Raw genomic sequence first — 27666 nt, forward strand, 5'->3', positions numbered from 1 at the left:
ATTCAATTGTGTTCTGCTTTTTATCTTAATTATTTGTTTTCAGTGGTTGATTATAATATTTGAATGGTTGGTTTTTAAAAGCATCTTCGTGGAATATCAAACTTTAAAAACGAATACCAGCAGATACATTTACTGCAATATACACGCATACAAATTGAGTAAACATTCACTCTAAACACGGCTTATAGCTGTATCTTATCGCATAGAGCTGTTAAACGTTCAATATGGACTCCAGTTTATGATCTAGGTTCCACATCCGGTGCATAAAATCATTTATGCTCGGGTCCCGAATTACGATATTCCAATGCATGATAAAGTACTGCATAAAACCTGAACTAATCCATTCACTCAACTGTTTGTAGAATGGCAGGCAGTAAATGATATTGGTGGTGGCGCTTGACTGCGGCTGTGGCGGCGGGCAGTCCATCGCTAGCGGCAGCTGCTCAGTCAGTTCTCGCGCGGCAGTCGGCCTGCTACCAGGGAGCTCTTCCTTACAGGTACGCTGATTTGGGATTTTTATACATTACAAAATTGAAATAAACCAAAAACTTCGTGTTTTAAAAACTAAATATTTTAAATATAGCAAAAAGAACAAACATGACGTATATTGCCAACTTATCAAAACTTATACAACTGATAATATTATTTTCAAATAATTTTGAATTTATTCATATTGTTGTATAGGGCTTTGGAGCTCTAAATAGTAATTACAATAATTGGCTAACATGTATTTTTGACAATTATCAATAATTTACTTTAATTTAGTTATATGGAATTTCTGGAACTTTTTATTACTTGAATACACTGCGACAAATTTTAAATTTGGTAAACGTAGTACACCCATTTCAAAAGTAAGAACTAAAATTATTTATATTGTTTCACTTTTATCGTTATTTATATGTTTTGATGACAATATTATTTCTTATCTAATAGGACTACAAAAAAAATATGTACTGCTATTTTTATTATTGTTGGAGTTGATCTGCTATTGAAATTTGGTTACTTATTTATGATGTTCAAAATTAATTGTAATAGATAAACAGTTTTAGTTTCAGTCAAGATATTAGGATAAAATATAAATATTTTACACTTATTATTGTGTTTACGATTAACGAAATACTTAACCGCTCGTGTTTACTACTTAAGTATTTAATTCCTCCCATTTAATTGTAACTCATCCCACTCCTTACTAAATATACGATAATGTTTTTATGTTTCGTTGGCAATATAAACAGAGATGTAATTTACTTAAACCCTGCTCGTAAACTGCGTGTCACGTCGCCCCAGCTCTTAATCTGACAATCAACTTCTATTTGAGTCCTGTCCTTCTTTTGTGACACGTTACATGCCAGACATACAGACGTCAAAGCTTGTATTCGACATCTTGTGCTTCAGTGATAACTAAGAGATTTTAATATTTCTGATGATTGTATTTTTGTTTCCGAAAATACGTTCTCAAACATCATTGTTTGTCTGTTACATCATTACTTTTGATCTTTGGTAAAAAAAAAAATGGCTCTTACTGATTTCCAATATATAAGTGGAAATCAAATAAAAACTGTAATTAGGACTGAGCTTTGCATGGGTTAGCGAATTTTCGAAATATTCTACATCAACGTTTTGTAAAAAAGTTAAACTTTTTGTAGTCAAAAATCTTAAAATAACTATAATTGTTTGAGTATTAAACTACAGAAAGTTTCAATATACGGGTATATTTTACCGTATAAATCGATTTAGAACAACAAAAATTCAGATGATTTATGCAGTTATGTTATATAAGTACAGTACACATTTTGGAGAAGTGGCAGGATAGAGGCCAGAAATAACATACTTTGTCACTATAACACATCGTCATGACTAACTAATCAAATCTAAAATATGTTTTCCCAAATGGTGTGATATGGTTTAGTAGGGTCTATATGCATTTTTCAATATACCAAACATATTATTTCATGTATGTGAAAATAACATGACGAATAACGTAGCTGCGGTGAGAAGTGTTGATTCGATGTGAATTTTGAGTTTAGCTCAAGTTCACCTTCTTCCTAGTGTAGCGTCTGGAAACTGACGCTGCCACAGACTTGACATCTGGCATCTGGAGTCATGATCGTCTGAGGAGATCTAACAAGGCGGCGACGCAGACGCCCAAAATGAACTTTTTACATTGTTTTAACATCAGAGATACCTGGACTACTCAATATAGTGTAATTTAGGTATTCTCATTGTTTCATCAGGTGAACAATTGAGTGACGCAGCATTTTGTAGTCTGTGTCTCTAATGATGAACGAAATAAAGTAAAGAGTTCATTTTGGACTCTTTCGTTGACGATTTATTTTGGATTTCTTTAGACGAACATGACTAAAATATCAGGAGTTAAGTCTCTGACAGCGTTCGATTCCAGACGCTGCATTGGAGGAAGGTGAACAGGAGCTAAATTCAACATTCAAACATGATGAATGAAGGCTTATCTCTTTCTGGTGTTACTGGATATTTGAGAGTTATTGTTCAATCGGATTATACTCGTACTTTTAATTGTCTACAATAATAAAAACTAGTTTTACAAAATTGTTCTTTTTATCATGTGTGTTTTTTTTATGTTAACAAATTCAGTTTAAAGTAATTTATTATTGGAACCACCAATATTTTACCATTTCAATTAATATTAAAGATGTTATGATACCTGATTTCCGTATTTGCGGAGTTTGGATTAGCGGTACTCTATTGCACAAATAGAGTGTATGATTGTCTAAACAATAATTAAGTTATACTATACATTTGTTGGCAGTCCTTTAAAATGGTAGAGAAAGTATCATGAATAAAAATATACTAGTTTGACAATTATACAATAACACCTTTTAAGTACTCTGCCTGATCAGCATGTCAACACTCATTACTATAACAAAGAACACGTCACACCACGTGTCGCGTAACAGGCTACACTGAGGGTGCAAGCAAAATTTGAAGTATATCGCTCATCTCATTCTCCAGACGTCCTGCAGACAGGCAGACACACAACCATAAAGAAAATAAACGTTTACATCCCCCCGACAGACTAAAGAGATACTGTGCCAGCCTAATCAGTAAGTTAATCAGTATTGGGTGGCTGTCATGGCTTCAATGACGCTCAGCCAAATCTTATGGATGGACATGCACCATCATAGAAATCATTCATAGTTAAGTAGACGTTTCATACAAAAATTTGAAGTCTACAATTTCTCGAGATGTCTTGCATATAGTTAGGCTATATGTGTTACTATGTCGTTATACTCTACATTATACACTATTACTATACCCAGTTTGTTTTTAAATTTATTTATTATGTGATTTTCTCGTTGCTATTATGATTATCTATAAAACCAATATTAAAATATTCGCTAACGCTCAACCCTATCCTATGGAGTAAAAACGAACTTTCTCCGTAATCATTGTTGCTTATAAAAAAAAAGTACAAAAGTTTCATGTAAAATTTCAATCTATGGGTTAGTTTGTTGCGGATATACTGTAAATAGACAAACAGGCAGACAGGCAGAAATGAAATTCTTCAATTCCCTAAGTTATAGATAAGCTTCACTAACGCTCAGCTAATTACATACATATTGTGTAACAGGGCATATTCTACAGAGTATTAAAGACATGTGTATCATTTATACTTCTCAGATTCAAAAATCGAGCAACTAGTGAACACGTCTAACAAGACAAAAAATACTCATTCTAAGCCACATACGAATTTGACAGTTGAGTCGCAATTAATAACTAAAATCGCCTTTTCTCGTGAAATCTTCATGAAATAACCTTCATTGTGGATATTAACTATTAACCGTACTAAATCATTTACAATCTGAACAGTCCACATATATTTACTAAATGAGTAAGTATACTGAAACTATATTCGTATTTTCTATAGCATTAGCTATTTTAAGGGAAATATAAAATTTTAGTTGTGAGACATTAGTCCATATTTTATGAGGAAGGGGAAATAGATCGTTCCGTCATTTTTTAAATAATAGTCTAAAGGTACATGGTGTTTGGGAAATGTAGTAAAAAGACAGGAAATTGTCAAATGGACTAACAATATGTAATGTACCATTGTATATTGTCGTCAATCTACATGTTAACGCGCATGAAGCAATGTTTTTATCTACTATGTTGTGGTGAATGACGTGAAATAACTAGCATACTTGCTTTGCGTATTCTTATAAAAGTAACGGCTGTCTCTTGAAATACCTAAGGTTCCAACTGCAATAAGAATTACTAAACTTTAAATACTTGCAATGTATATGACAAAACAGACAGTGAATACTGTCAGATTTAAATTAATACATATATTGGATCTTTTATTCGTTAATTACTCATTTTCAGTCTGAAAACGTGAAAATTGTATAGGTTTGTATAATAAACTTTAACTATACATATAATGTAGGTATGTAGGTCAGTTACATTATTAAATAAGTACGCTTAAATGACTATAACGTGTTTTAGATGTTGTAATGCAGAGACAAAATGTTTCTCTTCCGTCAAGTTGTGAACAGACAATGCAAGCTGCAGAAAAAATACAGGAGTCTCACTTAACTGAGGCACAGTTAAAGTGCTATCTTACGGTCAGACCTAGAATCTACTTTTTACTGCCAGCGAACTCTGTTTTACTGGTCCTTAATCTCAGTGAGGCGTCTTGGTTTGGATCGTTTAATGCAAAATCTCATTAAATAAAATTTAAATTCATTACTTTAATTCGGGTTGAAGGTTTGGATAGCGATCAATTTTTAGAAACTATTGACAACTATAACGATTTTCGCTGAGCGGATTGACGCTGATAGTGTTCGCTCAAAGAAAGATAAAAGAGAATCATCACTGGTAAAGGTAATGTTATTGTTTACCATTCGAAAATCTACTGCTTCTACGCACGAACTCCTTAGCCGAAGAAACGAATCGAAGTCGAACCAGAAAGACATACCAAAAATGTCAGAGCATTAGCTCAGCGAATAAGATTGACACACTCTCAAACGCGTTTTTTTTTTTGTAGTTACGGAGTCCCGGATCCCAAAAGGGTAACCGACCTCTTTTAGTCTTTACCCTTACAGCATACGAGTGTACGAGTACCGATTACATACATCACCTGACTGTATTTATTTTAAGTTGTTCATACAACTTGTTCATACACTCACAGTATACTGCTGTAAGCAGTATAAAATCGGTATGTTTGTGTATGTGTGTATTTTATTTAGACTTTATTTTGACATCATTGGTGACTCAGCAGAGGAAATAAACATTTGCATCTTTCTACAAACTGACTGACGATGATGTTTCGACATCGAAAACGTCTTAGACATAAAGTAAGGTAAATAAAAACCAAGAGTTTAAGGTAAGATTTTTTTCATTCAGACGCTAAGAAATAAGAGAATATATTAAAGTTATCAATAAAAGTACATTCTTGTAAGATAATTTAACTACTTTATCAAACGACTAAGCGGGGGATGGTTCACCAAATCTCCCCTTTCCCGCCGAAACATGGATACGTTACGAGGTAATTTGCATTTTACATTTGATGTTCTGCATAATTGGTTATATAACATGCAGTTTTGTACACAGTTTTAAAATATGAAGGTTCTTTGAAAAAGTGTTTTCCTCTATAAATTAACTTTATAAATTACAATGGGTGATAATAACAAAATCCGACATAAAAATAGGAATACGTTTTTAAATAGGAATATTTAAATATTGGAAATTTCAATCTTGTTTTAATATAGGAAGAAACATATTTTAATCCTATTATCGTTATTTTCGTTTCATTCTCATTATTATTCAACATGATTTAACCTTAAAACCGCTACATCAAGTTGTAGTGGAATATTATAACAGCTTCTAAAAATACGGATGACTGACCATTGGGGGCATACATCGAAATTTCAAGATCTTCTGTATTTATGAAGTATCCATTTTTGAAAGTAACTTTTCCAGACAAAACAATAACTTGTGGCCAGTTAATTCCAAGATGTTCATTTTGTTCATATTAACTTTGTTGTTTTTGGAAGGAATAAAAAAATATTTATATTTACAGTATAAACCAGTATAAGACCTAACAAAAAGAAAACAAGATGATCAAGCACAAACAACTTTAACCATTAAATGTTATGGCTTAGTGTTCAAAGGCATGCAAATTTCCAGAGAATAGTTTCTCAGAAATGACTTTATTTTATTACCATGACAGTCATGTTGAGTTATTATTTTGAGTAATTATTATTGTTTATCAGTTAATTGCGTTGTAATTTTTATGTGTAGAAGTATTACTCGCAATCTCGTAACACATTACGCGTGAATTATTTTACAACAAATAAACGTGAACTATAGGATTTGTCTTATTTCAGATCGCAAATATTTATTGCGAATTCCAAACATAATAGGGAACCGTAAATGAACTAATGGCAAGAGTAAGTTGGATCGTTAATTTTGAACTTAAACAAAGTGATTTAGAAAAGGACCAATTCCATTTATGTGCATAATAGTTCCAATTTTATATTAATACAAAACTTCTTCCCCAACAGTATATTAAATCTTTGTAATAATTATTTTCTTATTTATAAACTGGGGGATGAATTATTCTCAGTTTCTTACTGTTGTAATTATTAATAATAGTGTTTTTCATGTCTATTAATATTACATCGAATTAGTATTATTTTGAATGAGCTATATTTAATAATAACTTTAAAATGGTAATTAAAAGTAATTCGTTCTGTTCTATATCTATTTAATTTATAAATTATTTTGTAAAGGATTTATGTTTATTCCTTGTATATTCAGTTTTAAAATGTTGTCTTCCTATATCTTTAAGATTCATTATTTTTTATTTTAGTTAAAAATTTAGTTTTTTTTCTTTTTTTTGTAAATTTATTACATATTTTCTTATATTTTCAAAATATAAGTTTTCAAATAAACTTTTCCTGTATACGTACGTGTGTGTGTTTTCATTACGTCGTCAAATCACAATCTTCAAATAAACCATTTTCAAACCACCGTTAGACTTTCAATTCTTATTTCTGGAATCGATAGGCGAATGCCTCAGCTTTATTGAACAGTAGTAACCAATCTGAATGAAAGCTATTTCGGACTACAATGCGACAACAAACAAGGAACCATGTACATTCCCAACAATTTATAAACACAAACAAACCGTTGGCTATTTCAGGTTTGAGTTGTCTTCGCTTAATTAAGTAATGCTTACATTCAACCCTAAACCTTACTGGACCTCTTCCTCTGGCCAATGAGAACTGATCAATAGAACTTTTCACGGAATAAAAAAGGAAGGAGGAGTCCATACGCTGCCAGGAGCCATGTAGAAGATCCCCCCTTTCAATATTTGGAATACGGCAACATCTACTCTCCATTCTTGTTTTAATTCTGGGAGGTCAAACAATACACCCAACTGTAATCGATTTATATATATATATATATATATATATATATATATTAAACACAACGTTAACGTTCCCGTTCGTTATAACGTTCGTTCGTTACATATATAATATAAAATATATAACATATGTTCCGACCATATGTTAGTTTGGTTATTTAAACACATATGTGAAAGAAACGGCCAAATACAAAATAATTGAATCGTAAAAAGTAAGGGCTCTGTGGTGTAATGATAGCACATTGACCCGGTAAGTGAGAGATTCGGGTTCGAGTCCCGGCGGAGCAAGTGCTTTGTGTGATTCAACGTTGATTGAAATTAAATGAGGCTATTGCTACTTATACAAATTTAATTAATATAAATAAAAGTAATTTTACAGGTATTTGGTCTTCCGATTATATGTTAGTTTGGTTTTTTTAAACACATATGTGAAAGAAACGACAAAATACAAAATAATTGAATCGTAAAAAGTAAGGGCTCTGTGGTTTAATGGTAGCACATTCACCCGGCAAGTGAGAGATCCGGATTCGAGTCCTGGCGGAGCAAGTACTTTTTGCGATTCAATGTTTATTGAAATTATATATATATATATTATATATATATATATATATATATATATATATATCTGGGTGTGTATATATATATATCTGGGTGTGTGTGCGTGCGCGCGCGCACACACACACACACACACACATTCATGAAATATGTATAAAAGGCAATAGTTTAATTTTGCCAAACTCCACGTTGTATTTACGAGGCGTAAGTGTAAATTCCCTCATTCAGGAGCTCAGATTGATTTGACCTTATCAGTTTTATGTTATTTGATAAGCAGCTGCTTAAACAAAATGTCAAAATAGGCATGTTTCATGCCTTCTTAAGGCTTTCGCATCATAAAAGTGTGACAAGGCTCGATTTTTCCAACAGTTTATATTCATGAACCGAGGCGTGTTATACACGAATAAAATACAAAACACACTAAATTTTCAAATTTGTCATGTCATCTTCAGTGAGAATTATTGTGATACTTCATATATTCAGATTGAAATCAATACAAAAGATAAGACAAATACAACTTTTTGGATTGAGGAGTAATGAAACATTTCCGTTGGATCTATCTTACTTGTGATATTTTATCTCCAAACGATACAATAAGAATAGCACGACCGCCAAAACGAAATGATGAGTGAAAACTGATGTCCCATCTTCAAACGAATGCCACGCTGCGATCTGTTTGTCGAATCGTGTCGCACACAGTCCAGCTGGAAAATTAACTCTATTTATAAATGTAATGGAGTTTATTATTGGCACTCTTCTTCATTTTTATTTTTGTAACTGCTCGATTGAAAACGTACGCCCAATACTTTGGACAGGGGGCTATAAATATCATGGAGTATATTTTCCAAACCCCCCATGAATACCAGACCTGCACACTCCAGGCTGTCAGATCAACAAATTTAGTGTGCACAGGTCTATTAATAAACTCGGATTATAATTCCCGTTTGATGTGAACTCAATACAATTGATCTTGGCATCTTTCACAAATAAATTAAACACTTAAGGTGGTGCGATCGGGCGTCGGTTGGATCTTTCAACTCTTAAAAAAATGATTTACAGTATGTATATGAAAGGAATATGACTTGTGGTATTTCATTTACATCATAAAATATATGCCACTTTCTGAAGCTGTAAATTATGCATATACACATTTTTACATTAGCCATTTTTATTTGGACCTGGTTACAAAATTGCCATTATTTTATACTTTAAAAGTATGAACCTTCACTTGGTAACAAAGACGTCATTTAAATTGCTTAGACGCTGTTTTAAATTTTACTTCTCGGGCAGTTATAAAATTCTCCTACTTTTCTTATTGGAAAGTCTCCAGGGGTTATCTTATAACTTTAAATGAAAAAATAGGCGAACTAAAAACCGACTGCAACAAACTTCAGTACAAAAACACGACTATAATAATTACAGATTAGTTCAATTATTTAGTAAACCACTGGCACTCCAAAGATGTGTACTGTTTTGAGTTTAGCATGATTTTCAAATATAAATTTTAACTTATAGTTCTGTGTATATTTATAAATGTTAACACATACTTAATTAACTGGCTATTATTTTTCTGGCAGTTTAATATGGCCATAGTTCAATCCGATCAAGAAAATACAGAGGAGGAGAAGCAAATGTTAGAAAAAAAAAACTACTGACATTAGGTTTGTCTAAGGTAAATATGACCGCAGACCTGTGTGTTTAGCCTTCCGTCTTCAAGTGTGAAGTCATTATTGACTTAGCAGATGCCTGTTGCCGGGTATTCACTTTGACACTCGATATATGCATTCATTACGGTATGCAAGATAAGTGCAAAATCATTAAACTATTATTTTTGTTAAAATTTGAATGGCTCCTCGAGGAGTCTAGATATAAACCAGACAAACAAGAATTAATATAGACATTTAAGTACTATTATTCTGATATTTTTGTACATTACCAACGAATCACAGTTACTCTCATCATTCTTAACGAACTGTAACAAAACTTGTTATAGTTACTGCAGTACTATAAGTAACAGCATACTACACATATAATGTAATTGTATATATTTGCGTGAGCGTTCTACACACCGCATTTCAAGAGTTTGAGTAACTGTACATGAACTTTTCGTTTTTATAGTTGGTTTCACATATACGAGTAATATTTGGTTATAGACCATTTCTAGGATCTACGTTCGGGTTTTATTGTAGCCTTTAATTAGTGTAGCAAAACTTATGGTCATGAAGAATGAAAGCAAATATGGTTCTTATTCCGACGTCTAAGCCAAAATGGGAGTAAGAGAATTCAAGCATACCGCTTCGAGGAAAGGAAGAAATCGACGACGAACTATTTCAGAATAAGCATTTAGGAAATTATTAATAGGAGACAAGTAAAATTTGATTTATGTTACAAATACATGTTTTAGTTATAACTCGTTTTACTGATGTAGGGCATGGTCGTCGTTAGTCATTAAATGACTGGACCTAAAGGTAATCGTTTTACTCAGTTTATTTCAGTTATCATCTACTCTCTTCTGTGCTGTTATGATAATTTTGCCATTTTGATCATTATAATTGAAAGCTTCGAAGTTGCTACAAATCCCAAAACCCTTTACAGCTTTAAAGCGGCATTACCATTTTCCTACTAAGTTAACAATTAGTATTATATACAGAAGCGATTAAAATTAAAATTGTGTGATTTTAACAAAGCGTACATCTTACACTGTTTAAGACACATTTAATATTTAGTGTAATAAAAGTACTGAATACTTGTATTACATGATCAAGTATTCCGAACACAAAAAGCATCGATGGCAAATTAAAATATTCCTTTAATTTATTCAGTAGAACTATATAATAATTACTTAAAACTTCAGAACGATCTCACACAAGTAGATGTATGGTCTCAAGCGAACTCAATGACTCTCAACCTTGACAAGTCCAGCTGCATCACTTTCAACCGCAATAAGTCTCCATTCTTACACACCTACTCAATCAGAGGTCATGCACTTCAAAGAAGCTTATCTGTCAAGGATCTTGGTGTGACTTTATCATCTAATCTATCTTGGGAATTTCACATCAGGAATATATGCAACAAGGCTGCTCGCAACTTGAGCTTGATACTGAGACTCACCAAGACCTTTAACGACATTCACTCATTGAAGATTTTGTACTATGCACATGTCAGACCCCATCTCGAGTACTGCAGCATCGTATGGTCACCGTGCCAGCACTACCTTGTGGATGATATTAAGAAGATACATAGACGTTTATTGCGACTTGTTGGGGTTCGTCTTGGTTATAGATACACAGAGGTCCCCATACAAGATATTGCTACTTTCCTGAACTTGCTCCATTACTCAGTTCTAGACGCTGTATTCAGGATGTGATGTTTCTCTACCGTTTAATCAACGCTGAGTTGGACTGCCCTGACCTTCTAGAAAAAATCAACTTCAAGGCATCGTTTGGAACCAGAGCCATGAATTCTTTCACCAAGGTCGCAGCTTCCTCCTCTTATGCAGCAAATGGCCCAATGCTGAGGATTCAGCGGCTAGGGAACAACATTCCATCCACCCTCGACATCTTTAACGGATCCAAATCTGCAATAAAAAGCCGGCTTGCATCACTGTAGCTGTTATTATTATTGGCTCGTCTCTACACCTACCCTGCCTGTGTTGTGTCTCAGTCTTTTATTTTATTATTGTTTTTCAAAACTGTTACCTACGTAATAGTTCATTTCTTGTTTTGCATCGATCTTGTTAAGCATCTTTCTTTGTTATTGTTATAATATTTATCTATTTATTGTTACACATTACTTGTTATCTATTTATACTTTCTTGTTATGCATCTTACAATTCATATCTATTTGTTTCATTATGTGTCTATTGTTTTGTTTACTGGTTGCATATTCTATTGTTTTTGCTTTTGTCTACTAATTAGTTTCTTTGGTCAATTATTATGCATCTAGATCAAATTGAAACTTACTTGTTAAAATGGTTATGCCGTTGAAATAAAAAATAATAATAATAAAAATAAAAAATTAAAATCATGGATCTTTATATACACTCGTGTAACCTTATTGAGACACAAGCAGTTGGGCACTAAGAATCTATTTCCCCTTCTGATTTTACAATTTCTTACATGCCACTATGCGTCTAAGGTTACAAAAAATGGCTGAAATTTCAAAAACTACCCAACCTCATTAATATTATATTGTCCAATAACAATTATATTCTATCGTAGTGGTCACTTACATTTGAGTTTTGAAGTAAATTAGTCCAATCTAACAAATATACAATCTCAGGAATGCATGACAAACCATTGAAAAAGTTATTATCTGTGTCGTCACTGCTAGTAATACTGACGTACGAAGGACAAGCGTACGAAGCTGCGGGAAACAACTACTAGCCTGTGTGTTAAGGATCCCATCCAATGACGTCATAACTTCTGACCTACAAGACAAATCTATATTTACAATAAATTGCGACTTTATTGGAAATCGGTGGTAACTTCTATGGACCAAATGTTAACTGAGGACAGTTCTTGAAAGCCTCAGGAGCCATTTGGGTGTAACCCAATATTGTGTAACTGAGTTCCACACCACTGTCTTGAACGTCTTAGGAATTTAAGCATTCTATTCAACAAAGATATCACAAGATCTATTATTGAGCGCCTATTCTTATAAATAGTGCAGTTCCAGGGAGATTGCCAAGAAATTCCTCTCCCCAATTGTCCTGTAAGCTTTATAAAACTTGAATTTGAATTAATGTTCATAGACGACTAGAAGTTACCGGTAGTTTTTCACACAATTTCCTACTAAACAACAGGCACGTCATAGGCATATCCTCGTAGTAAATGGCATAACAAACACTACTGAAAATAAGTAATGGTCTCTGGAAAATATTTCAATCTCTTGATCCATTTAATAAAAATCTTACTTTCAATTTAACGAACAACGTTTTGGGACTTTGAAATGGGAAAGTGCAGAAGTTTTTACGAGTACCATTGAAATGTAGATTTCTCTGCAACACTCAATAATATTTGAATGAATAAAATTCAAATTCAAATCTTTATTTTCACAAAACGTTACATATTATAGCAGTGCTATAGTAACAGGTGATATTGTCCACTATGATAAACTGTATTAATCATACAAGTAGAATTCGTCGATATAATATTCAATTTAAGTGCTAGTATAAAAATTACATTATTATTGGTGATATTGAATAAATATGCCACAGATAAAAGTAATGGAATATTATGGAATTAAATCATAAATATAAAATTCTGACAAACTTAATAAACTTAACAATAATAAATATTTCAACAATAAACTTAACCAATTGTACATATTTGCCACATTTTTACAAACTTCATATCTGGTATTTGATGTACCGGAAAGCCCCACCAGCGTCATCGAAGAAATTCGTCTACTGAGTAGAACATACCATCCATGAGGAGCTCACGGAGCCTCTTTCTGAAGATTGTTATTGATGATTTGTTTTTAAAAAATATTGGGAGTTTATTGAAAAGTTATCTTCCCATACAGCCAGGTGCTTTATCGTAAGAAGATGTATTATGAAGTAGAAGGATCATATTATTTCTATGTCTTGTAAGGTAGGATGATTGAGTGTAAAAGCTTTGGGGGAAACTGAGAGGGTTCTGTTTTACAAATGATATATATATATATATATATATATATATATATATATATATATTTTCTATTATATATTTTCCTATTTTTTTTAAAATAAGAGGTTTGCATAATCGCTGCAATTATTTCAGAAACACTTGAACTATTTTAGACTAGAGTGGAGAAATACCGTGAAGTCCGGGAAATAGGACGAAGTGCGTGATTTAATACTATATAGTGATGTTAGTTAAAGCTCTTATTATTTAATATGATGTTGAAACCCTATGATTAGTTTATAATCGGAAGAAGGAACGTTAATGTACATATTATTTCAGTATTTATTGTTAAGAGATTCAAAAGTTCAAAAAGTCTTCTTTAGTAATTTTTGATATTGTAGTAGCGTTTCCTTTTTTTGTCCCCGACCAAGGGATCAATGTTCTGTCTTGGGAGCATAAGGCACGTGTACTTTAAATTTTATCGTTTTATCGTTCTAGGCTATTGTGAACTTGAGAAACAAATATTTAGCTCTTCAGGAGGTTTCAACCCTATTTTAGCAATTATGGGTGGTTAATCCGAAAGACAAAACGTTTGTTTTTCTATGTATGTAGGGCCATATTTTATTTGTCTAGGTCATCAGAAGTTGGAGAAAGAAAAATATACTTCTTCCAGAGGTGGTGCTTATTATTATTATGGATGGTTAATCTTCATGAAACATCTCTTATTTGTCTATTGACAGCATAAGACATGTATATGTCTAAGGTTTTATTTCTAGGACATCGTGAAGTTGAAAAGCAAAATATAGCTTTTCTAGAGATTGCAATCCCATTTTAACTCCTATGGATGTTTGAGCTTTATAAAAATGCTTTAGTTTTCCTACTTTAGCCATGAGGCGTGTGCTATATTTCAACTTTCTAAAATATCGAAATTTTTAAAATTTTGTATGAGTGAGTGAATAAAAGAGATGCTATAAATAGTTATAACAGTAGTATATTATCTAAATTTATAGACGACAGAAGTGACGGATCAAACCATTTATTGTAATTTGGATATTCGAAATGAGTTTCCTTTGATATTCTGAGACGGCATACAGTTACAGTTAGAGGAATAAAAACGGAGACCTTAAACTCGTATGACCCAATAAACCATTCGATAATTAGAGCTTCCTAGGTATTTGCTTAAGAGATATTGTGAAGAATGGTATGTCTGACCGTTCATCAAATTGATATAGACACATGAAATTGCACATTAACTTAGTTTTTAATATTCAACATATTTACGGACTGACTTTTAAAACAATTTCTTAGCAAGAATCTGTATCCTATAAAGAATGTTTGAGCCAAGTTTTATGGTTTGAAGTCTTGCACCTTTTGAGGAAATGTGATTACTCAGCAGCCAGTCAGTTAGTCATGACGTATTTTGAATCGATCATTTTGATCGAAGGTTTTCTTACCTATACTCATTTGGGATTTGAACACGGAATACTTTTGGCTCTCAAGAGGCGAATATATATATATATATATATATATATATATATATATATATTCATCTTGTATATATTCATACACCACATCATTTAAAAACCTAGTGGATTCTAGTGGCTGGGCTTTTCAAAATATTAAGTGAACAAGTACATCGAAACTCGTATAGTCTGGAGTTATAAGACAACCAGAACTTACAAAATGCTAAATGGTGCTAAAGCATAGACTCCCAATTTTCAAGTTGTTCATGATTGTGGAATATTCTAGTGATCTAATAGAACTAAATAATGCAAAACATTTTGTCCCAGAGTTAGATGACCTATATAAATCAGTAACTTTCAGAGACCAGATATACCCAGAATCAGTGGCTCTATAGAGATCAAAGACATCCAAACACTTGGAGGTTCCTGTGATCGGAGAATTCAAGAACCACTATATGGAGCTGTAGCGGAATCACCTGGAAGGCATTACTATGTATATGCCAGAGGCTTCTACAGGTTAGGTTGTCCCAAGAGTTCCGCATTCAAAGTATTTAGAGCTGAAACCAATACACTTATCTTATGAACTACAACGAAAATTGTATTTAAATTGTTGCTAGCCAATCAAGAAATTTAAATGAAATAAATAATAAGTTTGGAATCACTCGCTTTCTTCCACAGTTGACTCCTCACCCATGAATGCTGTTTTCTTGGTCGGTAAATATTCATTTAACAAGTTTTATTGCGTTGTTTACGGTCGCGAGGCTGTCGCTTTAAGTGACGGCAAGTGATGCTGCCTGACCTACCATCATTATTTAAGCGTGAATGCGGACGCGCTATAAACTTTTACTAGCTTACCCGTTCAAGGCTAAAGGTTACAAACCGTTCATAAGAGATTATGCCGTTCATTAAACACAAACAAAGAGCTTTTTGAAAGATTAAAATTCACACAAACTTTGTTTGCGTTTGTCAAGAACACATAAAAGTCCTAGCCAGTCCAATTTTGCTAACGATTTAAAATGTTCAACCTTCAAATCTTCTGTAGCAATTATTTTATGCTCTAAAACAGGAAACGAGTCTTTATTGTAAGTTATGTTTATTACCGACACCCGCCAATTGTTCGGTACAAAGATTTCTAGCGGGCAGGAAGCGGCACTTGCTATTAATGCCCTTGGCCCTTTGCTTGGAGATGAGGACCAATCAAGTTTAACACGTCTCCAGTCATGCCGATGACATGCAAAGTACGGTAACTGCTTGGTGATTAGCCTCTCGTGGTTCATCTGTCATGGCGTAGTGTTTACTCCTGCAGACATTACCATTATTGCCTCAGCCGTAGTAACGCACCTTACCGGGAACTGTTAACCGAATCCATTGTCGAACAGAATAAAACAGGAAGCACCTTGAAACTGAAAACTGATCGTGGACTCCAGAAATAACCTCATATTGCTTGGAACGCCACCAAATCACAAGTAAACAACTCATTTTCTAAACTTATGGGCCAACAATGTCATCTCCGTCCTAGACGTGTAAGTGTTAGTAACGGGAATGCAGCTCAATTACAACTTCGTTACATCACTCGGATTTATTTCATCACATTATACACTATTAACTAAATTTACACCCTTGAAGTGTCTAGCATTTTTATAACTTAGATATGGACTTTGGAACGTAGAAATAGGTCACGTCAATTTTATTTGTAAATATCAATTCAATTATATACTAATATGAATTATCATGGACCACTCAGCTTGACTAGTTACAAGATAGCATCTTGTGCAAATAACCTTTCCGACACTAATTCTCAGGTTTTACAGACTACAGGTTCGAGAATCAAACTGCCTTTTCCAGTTTAACAATTACCATATTAAGACAACATTTAACATGGAAATGTGACTATAATGCTCAAAACGTTGTAAAAAGCCCATATATCTTTCGAACTACGGCGGATCCTTACTTCGTCTTTGAGCTAAGAAGTTTTGTTTAATGTACAATTTTACCGGACTATAAAGTCTCAGTTATGTCTTTAATATGCGGTTGAATTACATGCATGAATGAAGAAACATATATAACATTATGATTATTTATGAAAATATACGAGAATCAGAAGTGGAATTTAGATCCCCGCCGTCTCCATTCACAAAATGGCGAGGACTCGGATGGTACCAAGTCAAAGTTTGTTTCAATGTAAAATCGTAAAATGATTCAATTTCTTTTATTCTTCAAGTAAGTTAAAAATAAAATATCTTTCAAATAAATTGCTTGCTTTATTAATTTATTTATTATTCTCATACAGATTAGTTGACTAGCCTACTTTTAAAAACGTGGTAAGTTATTTACTAAAGTATTTACAAAAATGTTTACTACCACAATGTACACGGACACGCTATAGTCTTGACGTTTTCTTTGACGTCGCTGAAACATGTCCAATGTCAAATGCTGAAACATGCTGATGAATAATTCACTGATTATTAAACTGCCTAAGTCAACAAAACGCGCCAACTACTGTGGTAGGAACAGCACAGACATAGTCCATCAATATTACACGGTACATTGAAATTATTCTCTGTAAATCATCATTTTTAACTTAATGTGTTTGATTAACTATTAAAAGCTATCAACTAATTACATATCTTTCAAATAATACACGCGAATTGCTAGGTATTGGACTGTTGTCGAACCGAACTACTCGTAAGTCCCTGAACCAATGTTTTAACAACTTATTTTATATGTCTTACACATAGCTCGTTGATTTGTATTTATTGAAAACGTTCGTTGATTTTGGAGCTAAGAAAACACTAGCTTTATTATGTATGCTATGGCAACAGTGTAATCACTAAATAGTTGATATATTTGATATACTACAACTAATAAGTGTAGACATTTTTTGCATGTACTGATTCGATAGAACAATTATATGGAACAAACATATAGAAACGAATCAGTATATGAGTCTGATTAGCACAACTATATAATCTTCTGTTTCCCTATATTATACCTGGAATCACAAGACAATTAATGCTGATTCTCTGATTGGCTAGTACAGCCATGCGTCACGGTCGAGAGAGGGAAGACTTCACATTCTTATCGGCGACCTGCTTCTTGAAACGTGCTTGGACAGCGATCGTAAAATTTATTACGGATAAGGTATCTCGGGAATTTTTTTACAACATGTTTCACTCTTCGAGGAGATTCAAAATTGTGCAATCGTGATAAAAGGAGTTATGTCAAAAATTTAATTATGAACATTGAATTTAGGCCAGCACATGCTCGGCATTGCCGGGTTTAACCTTGATCGAGCGAAATTGTCAAAATTACGACCTTACACAACTATTTTCCAAAATCAACTGGCACCATTTTCAATTTCATATGCCAAGTGTTACGTTATTGTTGTAAATAAGGCACTTCAGTTATTGTACGTGTCTTGTGTTGTGCAATGTATTCCATTTTCGTATAAAATTATGGCGCAGAATCCTGATGTGCACCATGGAAAAAGTAAATCTTTTTAGAGCATGTCCTAAGCTTTTCTTAAGCTTAGGTGAGGAGTACTATTCATTAAATTTATATAAAAATTTAACAGTAAACTTTTTTTGTTAACATTTAAAATTAAGGCAACACCTTTTCACTGATATTCAATTTAGAGACTGTAGTAAAAGATTATAATATTGTAATAAAATAAGCTTTGTTATTATAATAGTAGGCATATTGTACAATACATGTTAATCAGCCAGTAAGGGAAAGCCTCTGTTCTGTAAAAGGTAGAACATGTGGGCCCTACGCAAAAATATTGCAGCCATAATTTACTTTTAAAAACGCTCTTAAAATAATAGTAACGTAATTAAAATTCTGGTAAGTATTTATTGGGAGAAATTTCTTATTTCGCAAAATGTTTTGGTTTTTTAGATATTTAAAACCTTATCACATTGGCTAGGTATATTAATGTTAAAATTTAAAGCATATAAATTAAAATAATCAAAATTTGTTAAAATATTAATTAAGTAAATACTAATGAGCCGAGATAGGATTTTCTCCAAGTGTTAAACAACTTACAACTGTAAAGTAGCTTTTATAAATGAACCTGGTCAACTATTGAAATGTCCAGCTTTTGTTTATTTTGGCCAAAACACCTGGTTGAAATTTTTCCTAATATCTATAACTTTGGTAAATAGTAATTACATTTTTATGTTTTAATGTTTTTGAAACTTTGCTTTAGTAATTTTTATAATTGAAATTACAATTAAAATTTAAAATTTTTTGAATAGGATCTAGCACTATAATTATTTGCTAATTTTTTGTTTTACTCTGTAGGAGGAGCCATTTATTTGTAAATCAGTAATATACAAGGCAAGGAGTACGTCATACCTTGTGACACGTAACAGGTTTTGCGGCGGTTTCATGCGAAATTTCAAGTCTATAGCTCAGGTAATTCTTGAAATGTCCTGTAGATAGACCGAAGATCATACAGAAAAGAGTTATTTTTATCCCTTCAGCAGACGAATGACAATAGTACCAACCTACTGAGTGATAGGCTTCAATGATGCTCAGCGAAATAAACTGCATGGTAAGACATACAACCGTCATATAACTCATTCTAGACTATGTAAAAATGAAATTACATCCCAAATTTAATTTACTCAAATTAAATATTTTTAGGATATTTTTCAGATTTGTTCATTAAGTTTCAGAGCAGTGTTTAAAAAATAAAAGTTTCGGTGAGCTAACGAGGGTACTACAACACCAGAGTGCGCTGAAATCAATGATTGCCACTGACTTTTAACATTCACACATGATACAAGCCACATGCTGCTACACGTGATAATATACCACATGTTAAAATATCATATTATTGTAACCAGCTTGTTTACAATATATTTATTCTGCTATTTTCTCGTTGTCATCATAGTTACCCAGAAGACCAAATATGTAAAAATATTCGCCAACGCTCCATCATTATTGAACTCAAAGTTGCCTATATAGGAAAGAAGCTCCATAAACACTTTCAAATGTATAGGTCAGTTAATTCTCGAGATATCAGGTGGAGAGACAGAAAGACACAGTAATGAAACTTTTCCAGCCCCTCGAATGATAGGCTTCGCTAGCGCTCAGATAATCATATACTAAATGGTTTTTCTGTGCTATAAAGAAATTATCTATACAAAATTTCCAATCACACTCTTTGTTGAGAATAATAGTTGTAGAATTGTAAGAAGTTTCAAGTTATATAAGAAAATGTAATAAATAAATAAATAATAATAAATAATATTAAGGAACATTTTCCCTTTTGCACACGTTACAAAAAAACTTAGGCGAGAGTTAAGATATAGAGCTGTACTGCTTCAAAAAGTACGTTTTATGGTTGGCTCACTTCTTATTGTTATAGTCAAAGTTTATGAGTTTATGGTTCAAGCTCATATTACATCTCTTTACATCTGTGTTCCATCTGAATCATTCCAATCTGCAGTGATCCACTTTAATTTGTTCTGCAAAAAAATATAAGAAAACTGGAACATGTTTTATTTATTCATTGAATATAGTATATTTTATTTTTTTAAACACATCTATATATATAAAAATGAAACTGTTCGTGTGTAACAGCATCACTCACAAACGGCTGGACGGATTCGCCTAATTTTTTTTTTAATTTGTTCGTCTTGATCTGTAGAAGGTTATAGGATACTTTTTATCCCTTTCCCGATTCAGGATTCCGCCCCACTGGTTACAGAAATACCCGTAAGAAATGCATTGCAGCAAACATATGTTATTAAGTGAAAGAGTCTTTTCAAATTTTTAATCAGCTGTTCTTTGTAAACATATATAATGCGACAAAAAATATATTTATATATAAATTTCTTTACACTTATAGTTTTAAAGCATAGAGTAAGCTTAAGAGAAACGACAAATTTTTTGTTTAAAACTGTTTCTGCAATCATAATAACTTATATAAAAATGAATGTTTGTGTGTTTGTCCTTTATAGACTCAGAAACTATTGGACCGATCACTATGAAAATTTGTATTTTTCTATGTAGAAGGTTTATACGCAATGCCCATTGATGTAACTAACCACCAGGCTGTACTGCAAGATATAAAAGTTATCAAAGCGCCTGCACATTATAAACTGCAATTACAACACAGTAGTTACGTATATTAAAATATCCAAACACTATTTGAAGGCAAAGAAATATACGGGCAAAGCTTAAGAGACGCGTGCGAAGCCGCGGGAAACAGCTAGTTTTTTCATAAATTTGGTTTATTCGGTGTAAAAATTTAACATTTTCTAATAATGTGTTATATAAGCCAGGATATCTCAATTTTTTTATTGATGAAAAAGAATATAAGTGAAGTACCGATAATATTGATGAAAGTAGAAGAAATAAATTAGAACGTTCTTACCGACTATACACAAACACGCAAGAAGTCATGTTGAACCCTCTGGAGAAATCTATTCTTTTGATCATAATCTTCCATTCCGATGGAATAACTTTGACCATGAACGATCAAATTCTGCAGCTTCCTCGTTCCCACAGAAACTCCATCACATCAATTGCAAATCATTATAAACTTATTAGAATATCTCTACCTTATATAGCTGCTACTGTCTTATATCTTGTTATCCATCAATCATGTTGAAAAGTTGTATCTACAGACCACTAATGATCGTACTTTGATTCTTGTGACGTAGACATGACCAGGAAATCTACTAAAGAATTCTGAATGATTAAAGAAAATCAATCTACTCCGGAGTCATCAAAGATTGCGAGTCGCTTATTAAGGGAATCCTCCGAGTCATTCCAAACAAAAATGTGCGACGTTGTTTTGGAAGTGTTAAAATGCTTAAAGTGGAAAATTATATTTAAAATCATAAAAGCTTAATGCGATGACGCGATATAATGGTTTTAAACTTGATAAATAGTTTCATCTTGTTCCTAGGCTCTTAGCCCGTCCATCTGTGCGATACCTCTGTCGTTATTTTCTATCAGGTCCTTTTATTATGTTCCGTTGTATCGTTTTATTTCCCTGCAATTCTCCTATAATTCAATATTATATTTTCATAATAATGGCATATTACTAAATTATGCGATACTGGCTAATTTACGATTTGCATTTAGTTAGTAAAATATTGGTATGTGGCAAATTATATAGGAATCAACTAAACACCTTACAGTCAGCGACGTTATGCACTGCACAATCGGTCCGATTGAACCTTAATTAGAGCTTTTTAAAAAGATACATGTTTACTATTATTTTATACAGAGTTAAAATTAATCCAGTATGTTTTATTAATTACTCTTAGTTCTATGTATAAAAGTTATCACCTTAGGTGCTATCACGCAGATACTACAGTATGGTTCGGTACTAACCTATTAAGTAAAATAAGGTGTTCTTGTTGTTTATTAATCGGGTACTTCATTCATTGATAAGCACTTAACCTAATGAATAAAAATATAATGAGTAATTGACCAATGTTATGTTACCCCTGACTAGGAGAAAATTTTCATAAGCTTCAGATGAGTGTCACTGGAAGAAATAATGCCATGCAGAAAACAAGCTAAGTGAGGGATCATTAAAAGCAACTTTAACAAAACATTGGTACTCGAAACCCATCATAAAACCTCGCATAACCGTTCAGCCCGGACGTGAGCAAGGTCGGAATCAGTGAAGCCAACACCGCTGTAAGCTGACTTTTATTGACCGTAAAACCAAGCACTTCTTTGAAGAGATTGGTGAGTCATGGTAGCGTAGGTCTACAAGTGTCAACATCTATAACGGCTGTCATTGTTAGTGGAGTCCTTCACTGGATGTCTGCACCGCTCATTAGCTCTGGAAGATATAATTCTAATAAGGAGAACATTGTTCCAAAGTTTCTGTTTTTGCTGGATAAGCCGACAACCTACATTTAGGTTGGCACTAGGTCAAGGCCATCGTAATAAACTAGTTTATCCTGTAAATAGCTAATCTCTTGTTGGCTCATTCACTGACATTTTCAAGAGAAACAGCCAAAACCTGTTGATGAATGGTTTTTTACAAGACAAGCGGTTAAAATGTTGCCAGGCAACTAATATCTGTCCTCGTAATCTCTCCGACACCCTCCTGTTGAGTCGTTGGACGACAGAACATGTCACTAGGTTCGGTCGAACTTCTTTGCACGACTCTGTTTCCTAAACCTTTATTTAGACAAACACTATTTTCACTTTAACCTTCAAACACTCTACATCAGATTTTGTAGATCCAGCAAAATGTTATATGAGTTCTAAACGTATACAAGAGACTGGCAGTATTAATGGCCGTCCAAGAAGTGATAGACCCTTAGTGCTAAGAATGAAGTCAAATCCTTAGAAATACTAGTAACATTTTGTAGAAGAGCCTAAATCATTTCGAAAAAACTATGATTTAGTATAAACGAAACTAGTAAACCGTTTTAGTTGTTTAGTTTGGTAAATAAGTAGAATTGTTAGCCCTTCAGTTCAGACGAAGTTGCGAAACATTAACACAGGGTTAATATGTTTTTCTAAAAACAAATTTTAAACAGTATAAAATGGCCATAAGGAACAGTCGAAAGAAAGGCTGTGTACACGTCTAGCTTGCATCTAAAAATATGAAATTGGAGAATTTGTTGCTCTTACTCTCTAATGGCAGGCATAATGTAGGTACCTATATACAGTATTCAGACATTTTAAATGCCATCATCTTACGCCCTTAATAGATTTCTAAACAGTTATGAGTTCAATTTCTAAAATTGTAGACTTTTACGAACCGACTTTACTTGCAGCCTTCTTGATTTTAATCCAGTAAAAACTATGTTAAACTTCAAACACTTTTACAGTCTTATTTCTAGTAGTGGAGGTATGAGAGATTCTCACTTTCAAGGTATAATTCCCAAATGATTTGATGTTATTTGTATAGTTTATTACAAAATAAATCCCATCCTGTTTTTGTATTTAATTATTTTAATATTCAAAATGTACACGCTTTATAAGAAAAACTAAAAAGAATTTGGCTATGTATTGAATATATTTTTAACATGAGATGTTTCTAATAATTCTACGCCTAAAAATAGGGCTAAGTCTCTGCAGTTTAGCATCTTTCTGATGGGGGAAAAATTAAGGTTCCTTCACTACAGCCGACTCTTAAACGCTTTATTTTTGTGATATAATTTGGGTAAAATTGTTGAGATGGAAAATTTGTTTAGTCTATTTAATATATTTAATTATATTCAAGCTCAGACTAGTTTTTCCGACAATTCTACCGGGGCTCGGATCCTCACGAGGCCTGCGGGTCACACCTTTACTGAGGTGGGGGGTGTATATGACGGAGTCCGGCCGAACATCTTTTCCGGGACCCACAAAAGCTGAGTAAGACCCTGATTGTATATTCCAATTTTTAAAACAACCAACATGCAAATATTTTACACTTAATTCAAAGATCCATTATATTGAAAACTCTTTTACTCCAAATACTTAAATATATATGTCTATTACCATTCTACAGTATAAAATCCCACGAATATAGCATTCTGTTACATTTTGCAAATGAAACAGCTGAACAAAATTGTCAGTTATTTCAGATCATTAATGACAAGATACACATTAGTTCTGTAATTAACTTATTTGAAGGAGTAATTTATTACCTGCAACAAACTGATGTTCCACAGCTGCTGTGCACGTACTGAAAATTCATTTTCCAGTGTTCTTAAAAAATTCATGCTAGTAAACCTTTTGTCTAAATGTTTGTCTTTTTCACGGCCACGTTTTTGGTTTTTATCATTAAATTTCCGCGAGTAATAATTACAGTTAGATGTCGTTTTTAAATGCACTAATTTTACAGCTTGTTGTAGATTTAGACCTAATAAGACAAACATATTCATAAAACTTTACATTTGTTTATTTAAACCATTTGTCAATATAAAAATGATCGTTTAAAATCACACGTTATATATCAGAGGAAGTATTTTGTTAATTTAAGCAATTTTTCAAAGTTTCAACATGTTTTAATCACCTCGTACTCTAATGGACTTTAAACTGTGATTAATTTAAAATCAAATTCATGTCCACTCTTATTGTATCAAATATTATTAAAATACTTCCAATAAACATATTATGCACTAATCTGTATTTTTATTTCGTAACGGTCTTAGCAGATATTCTTCAGAGTTTTTAACAAATGTTTGCAACTTATTTGATCCAAACATTTTACAACGGTTCTGGATTTACTAGTCATTATGTCCAGGCCATTTCTTTTTGCTCATGACGAGAGTATCAACCACGACCACCAAGATAGAAAGGTAGCATTCACTCTCATCCAATTCGTCTTGTGAGAGGAAACTTGTGTCCACCAAACTATATCCATAGCTAGAGAAATCTTGAAACTTACCGTCTTCGACTTTTTCACTGGTGTTCACCAAACTGTATCCATAGCTAGAGAAATCTTAACACTTACCATTTTACTAATCATGTCGCTCCGTTTAGAGAAAACCTTAACATTTAAGCTTTGTTTTAGAATTAAAAACAATACCTCCTGTTGTCTATTAGAGATCTGATCTAGATTCGTTGTCAGTATCAAAGACCACACACATAATTTATAATGAACACACTTTAGAAATCATTCAGCTGAATAAACAGTCACTAAGTGTAACTAATTCAACTCGGAGACAAGTGATACGAACCTGGTGCTTTATAAGGAGAAATTCCTAGGAATCATTACCCAAGACGGGAATACTTCAGAATATGACCGAAATCGTTGTCTTGCCTCATCTGCAAGGATACCTAAACATGTTCGGTAAGCAGAACTGTCTTCACGAAATACTTTCACTATGGAAGATGCACGTGGCTTACTTGGTACTCCTCTGAGATTGTCTGCGTGAGTGACAGCGATAACTGTCGATTGAAAAGTCCTAAAGACTAGAAAACTGGTAGATAGATCCTCTTGGTGCAAGGAAGAAACCTATTGATTTTAGCATCAAAAGATGTAGGAGCAGTGCCTGTGCGATAACTCTTAATAGACGTTTCCTATAGGCTTGAACATTGGTACATAGTTTTCTCTTGATCTAAGAAAGAACTCTATTGATTTTGTAGGCAAAATGTCAAAAAGAGAAGTTTTACTTGTATATTCGTATATGCGGCAATTCATACTTTCTGCCGATCCCTTCGATCCACTATATTGGTTTATTAGTATTACATTTGAACACCAAAAATGTTATTACGGTCAGAAGTTGGCCTTTAAAGATTAAACAACTACAATATTCACATAATATTCTTCAAGACTGATAAAGTGGGCACTGAAGAGAAGAAAACATAGAGAAAAGATGTGGACAAAGTTTATTAAATTACTATCTTAGATTTAGGGGGCGTGTTTGAACTGGTTGAGCCGTCATACACCATTCCCACCACGCTAATTGTTATAAGGTCATAGCTTTGTGCCAGAGCCTACATTTCCCTTCACAATCTCCCATAAGTTTCGTAAAAGTAAGAACTCAGCATAAATACCAAGAGCAGGAGAATTTTTCCACTAAACGTTAGAAACTACGTAAGTTATTTTAGTAATGATTTCATTTGCATATTTATAGGTCCTAGCGGTGAAATCTTCCTAAAACCATTCAAAGCTTTTAAGTCATGAATAACTCCAACAAATAATAAGAGTACTGAAAGAACACAACATAGGCTACATAAAAAAGTGTTTGAGAAAATTTAATATAATGCAATAAATACAACTGATTTTATATATATATCATGTCCTATTATTCTAAGTTATGTTAATTTTATATTTTCCAGACTTAACTCCATTGTTGCTGATTAATGGAGGAAGATTATTTCTCCAACTACACAGATTACGAGTACGACGTAGACGATGACTGCTTCTTTAACTTCTCCGACTACGGCAACAGCGCCGAGCCACGCTCTTGGGGCTGTTTCTACTGGGATGAGTTGCTGCCGGCTCTGGTGGTGTACAGTCTGACTCTGCTGCTAGGCGTGGTAGGCAACGTGCTCATCGTCTTCACCACCTGCCGCTACCGGCGCATGAAGACACCCACCAATGTGTTTCTCTCAAGCCTCGCCTGTGCCGACTTGCTGCTCATAATCATCTGCATCCCGGTCAAAGTGCGTTCATATTAACTGCTATACAATACAAAATGTTCATCTCATTCGGATTCTCGAAATACCTTAAAAAGTAATAGTTTAATTAGATTTCTAACACTATACAACAAAATTTGATTTGAAGACTTCAGTTTTCGAAAGATTATATTTAAAACATTAGAACACGCACTAAAATGATTTCCTATATAAACAGAGTAAGAAAGCGTTTTTTTTTTAAGAGATACTAACTAACATTTACATTTTAGTGGTATATAACTCTCATTTGTCCACCCTGGTAGCTAAGCTATTATCATATATTACTAACATATGTGAGTTTAGCAGGAATGATTCAGAAGACCGACAAAGAAAAATTCATAGGATACCCAAAATAATATTTAAAAATGTTTGATGCAATAACAATAATTTATCAGACCAAATAAACTTGCTATCCAGCCCCAGAATTGACTCTATAAAATATTAAATTTGTAAGACTATTGCAAAACAATACACCAGTTGACTATTGTAAAGTCCAACACTAGGCTTATATTGGAAAAAAAGGTTTTGCAGTAAAATC

The 27666-nt window shown here is 33.1% G+C and overlaps 1 protein-coding gene across 2 annotated transcripts in view; it reads left to right on the plus strand.

The window, feature by feature from the left end:
- Positions 1–367: 367 nt before the first annotated feature.
- LOC124362704 (gastrin/cholecystokinin type B receptor-like) overlaps positions 368–27666 on the plus strand; it is a 46467-nt gene continuing 19168 nt past the window's right edge. For both annotated transcript variants that reach the window (XM_046817419.1, XM_046817421.1), the window contains exons 1-2: positions 368–497; positions 26790–27116. In XM_046817419.1, the coding sequence (XP_046673375.1) occupies positions 26814–27116 (303 nt within the window). In that variant the 5' untranslated portion in view covers positions 368–497; positions 26790–26813. The remainder of the gene's footprint in view (positions 498–26789; positions 27117–27666) is intronic.

The sequence above is a fragment of the Homalodisca vitripennis genome, chromosome 5, assembly GCF_021130785.1.
Source record: "Homalodisca vitripennis isolate AUS2020 chromosome 5, UT_GWSS_2.1, whole genome shotgun sequence".
Lineage (NCBI taxonomy): Eukaryota > Metazoa > Arthropoda > Insecta > Hemiptera > Cicadellidae > Homalodisca > Homalodisca vitripennis.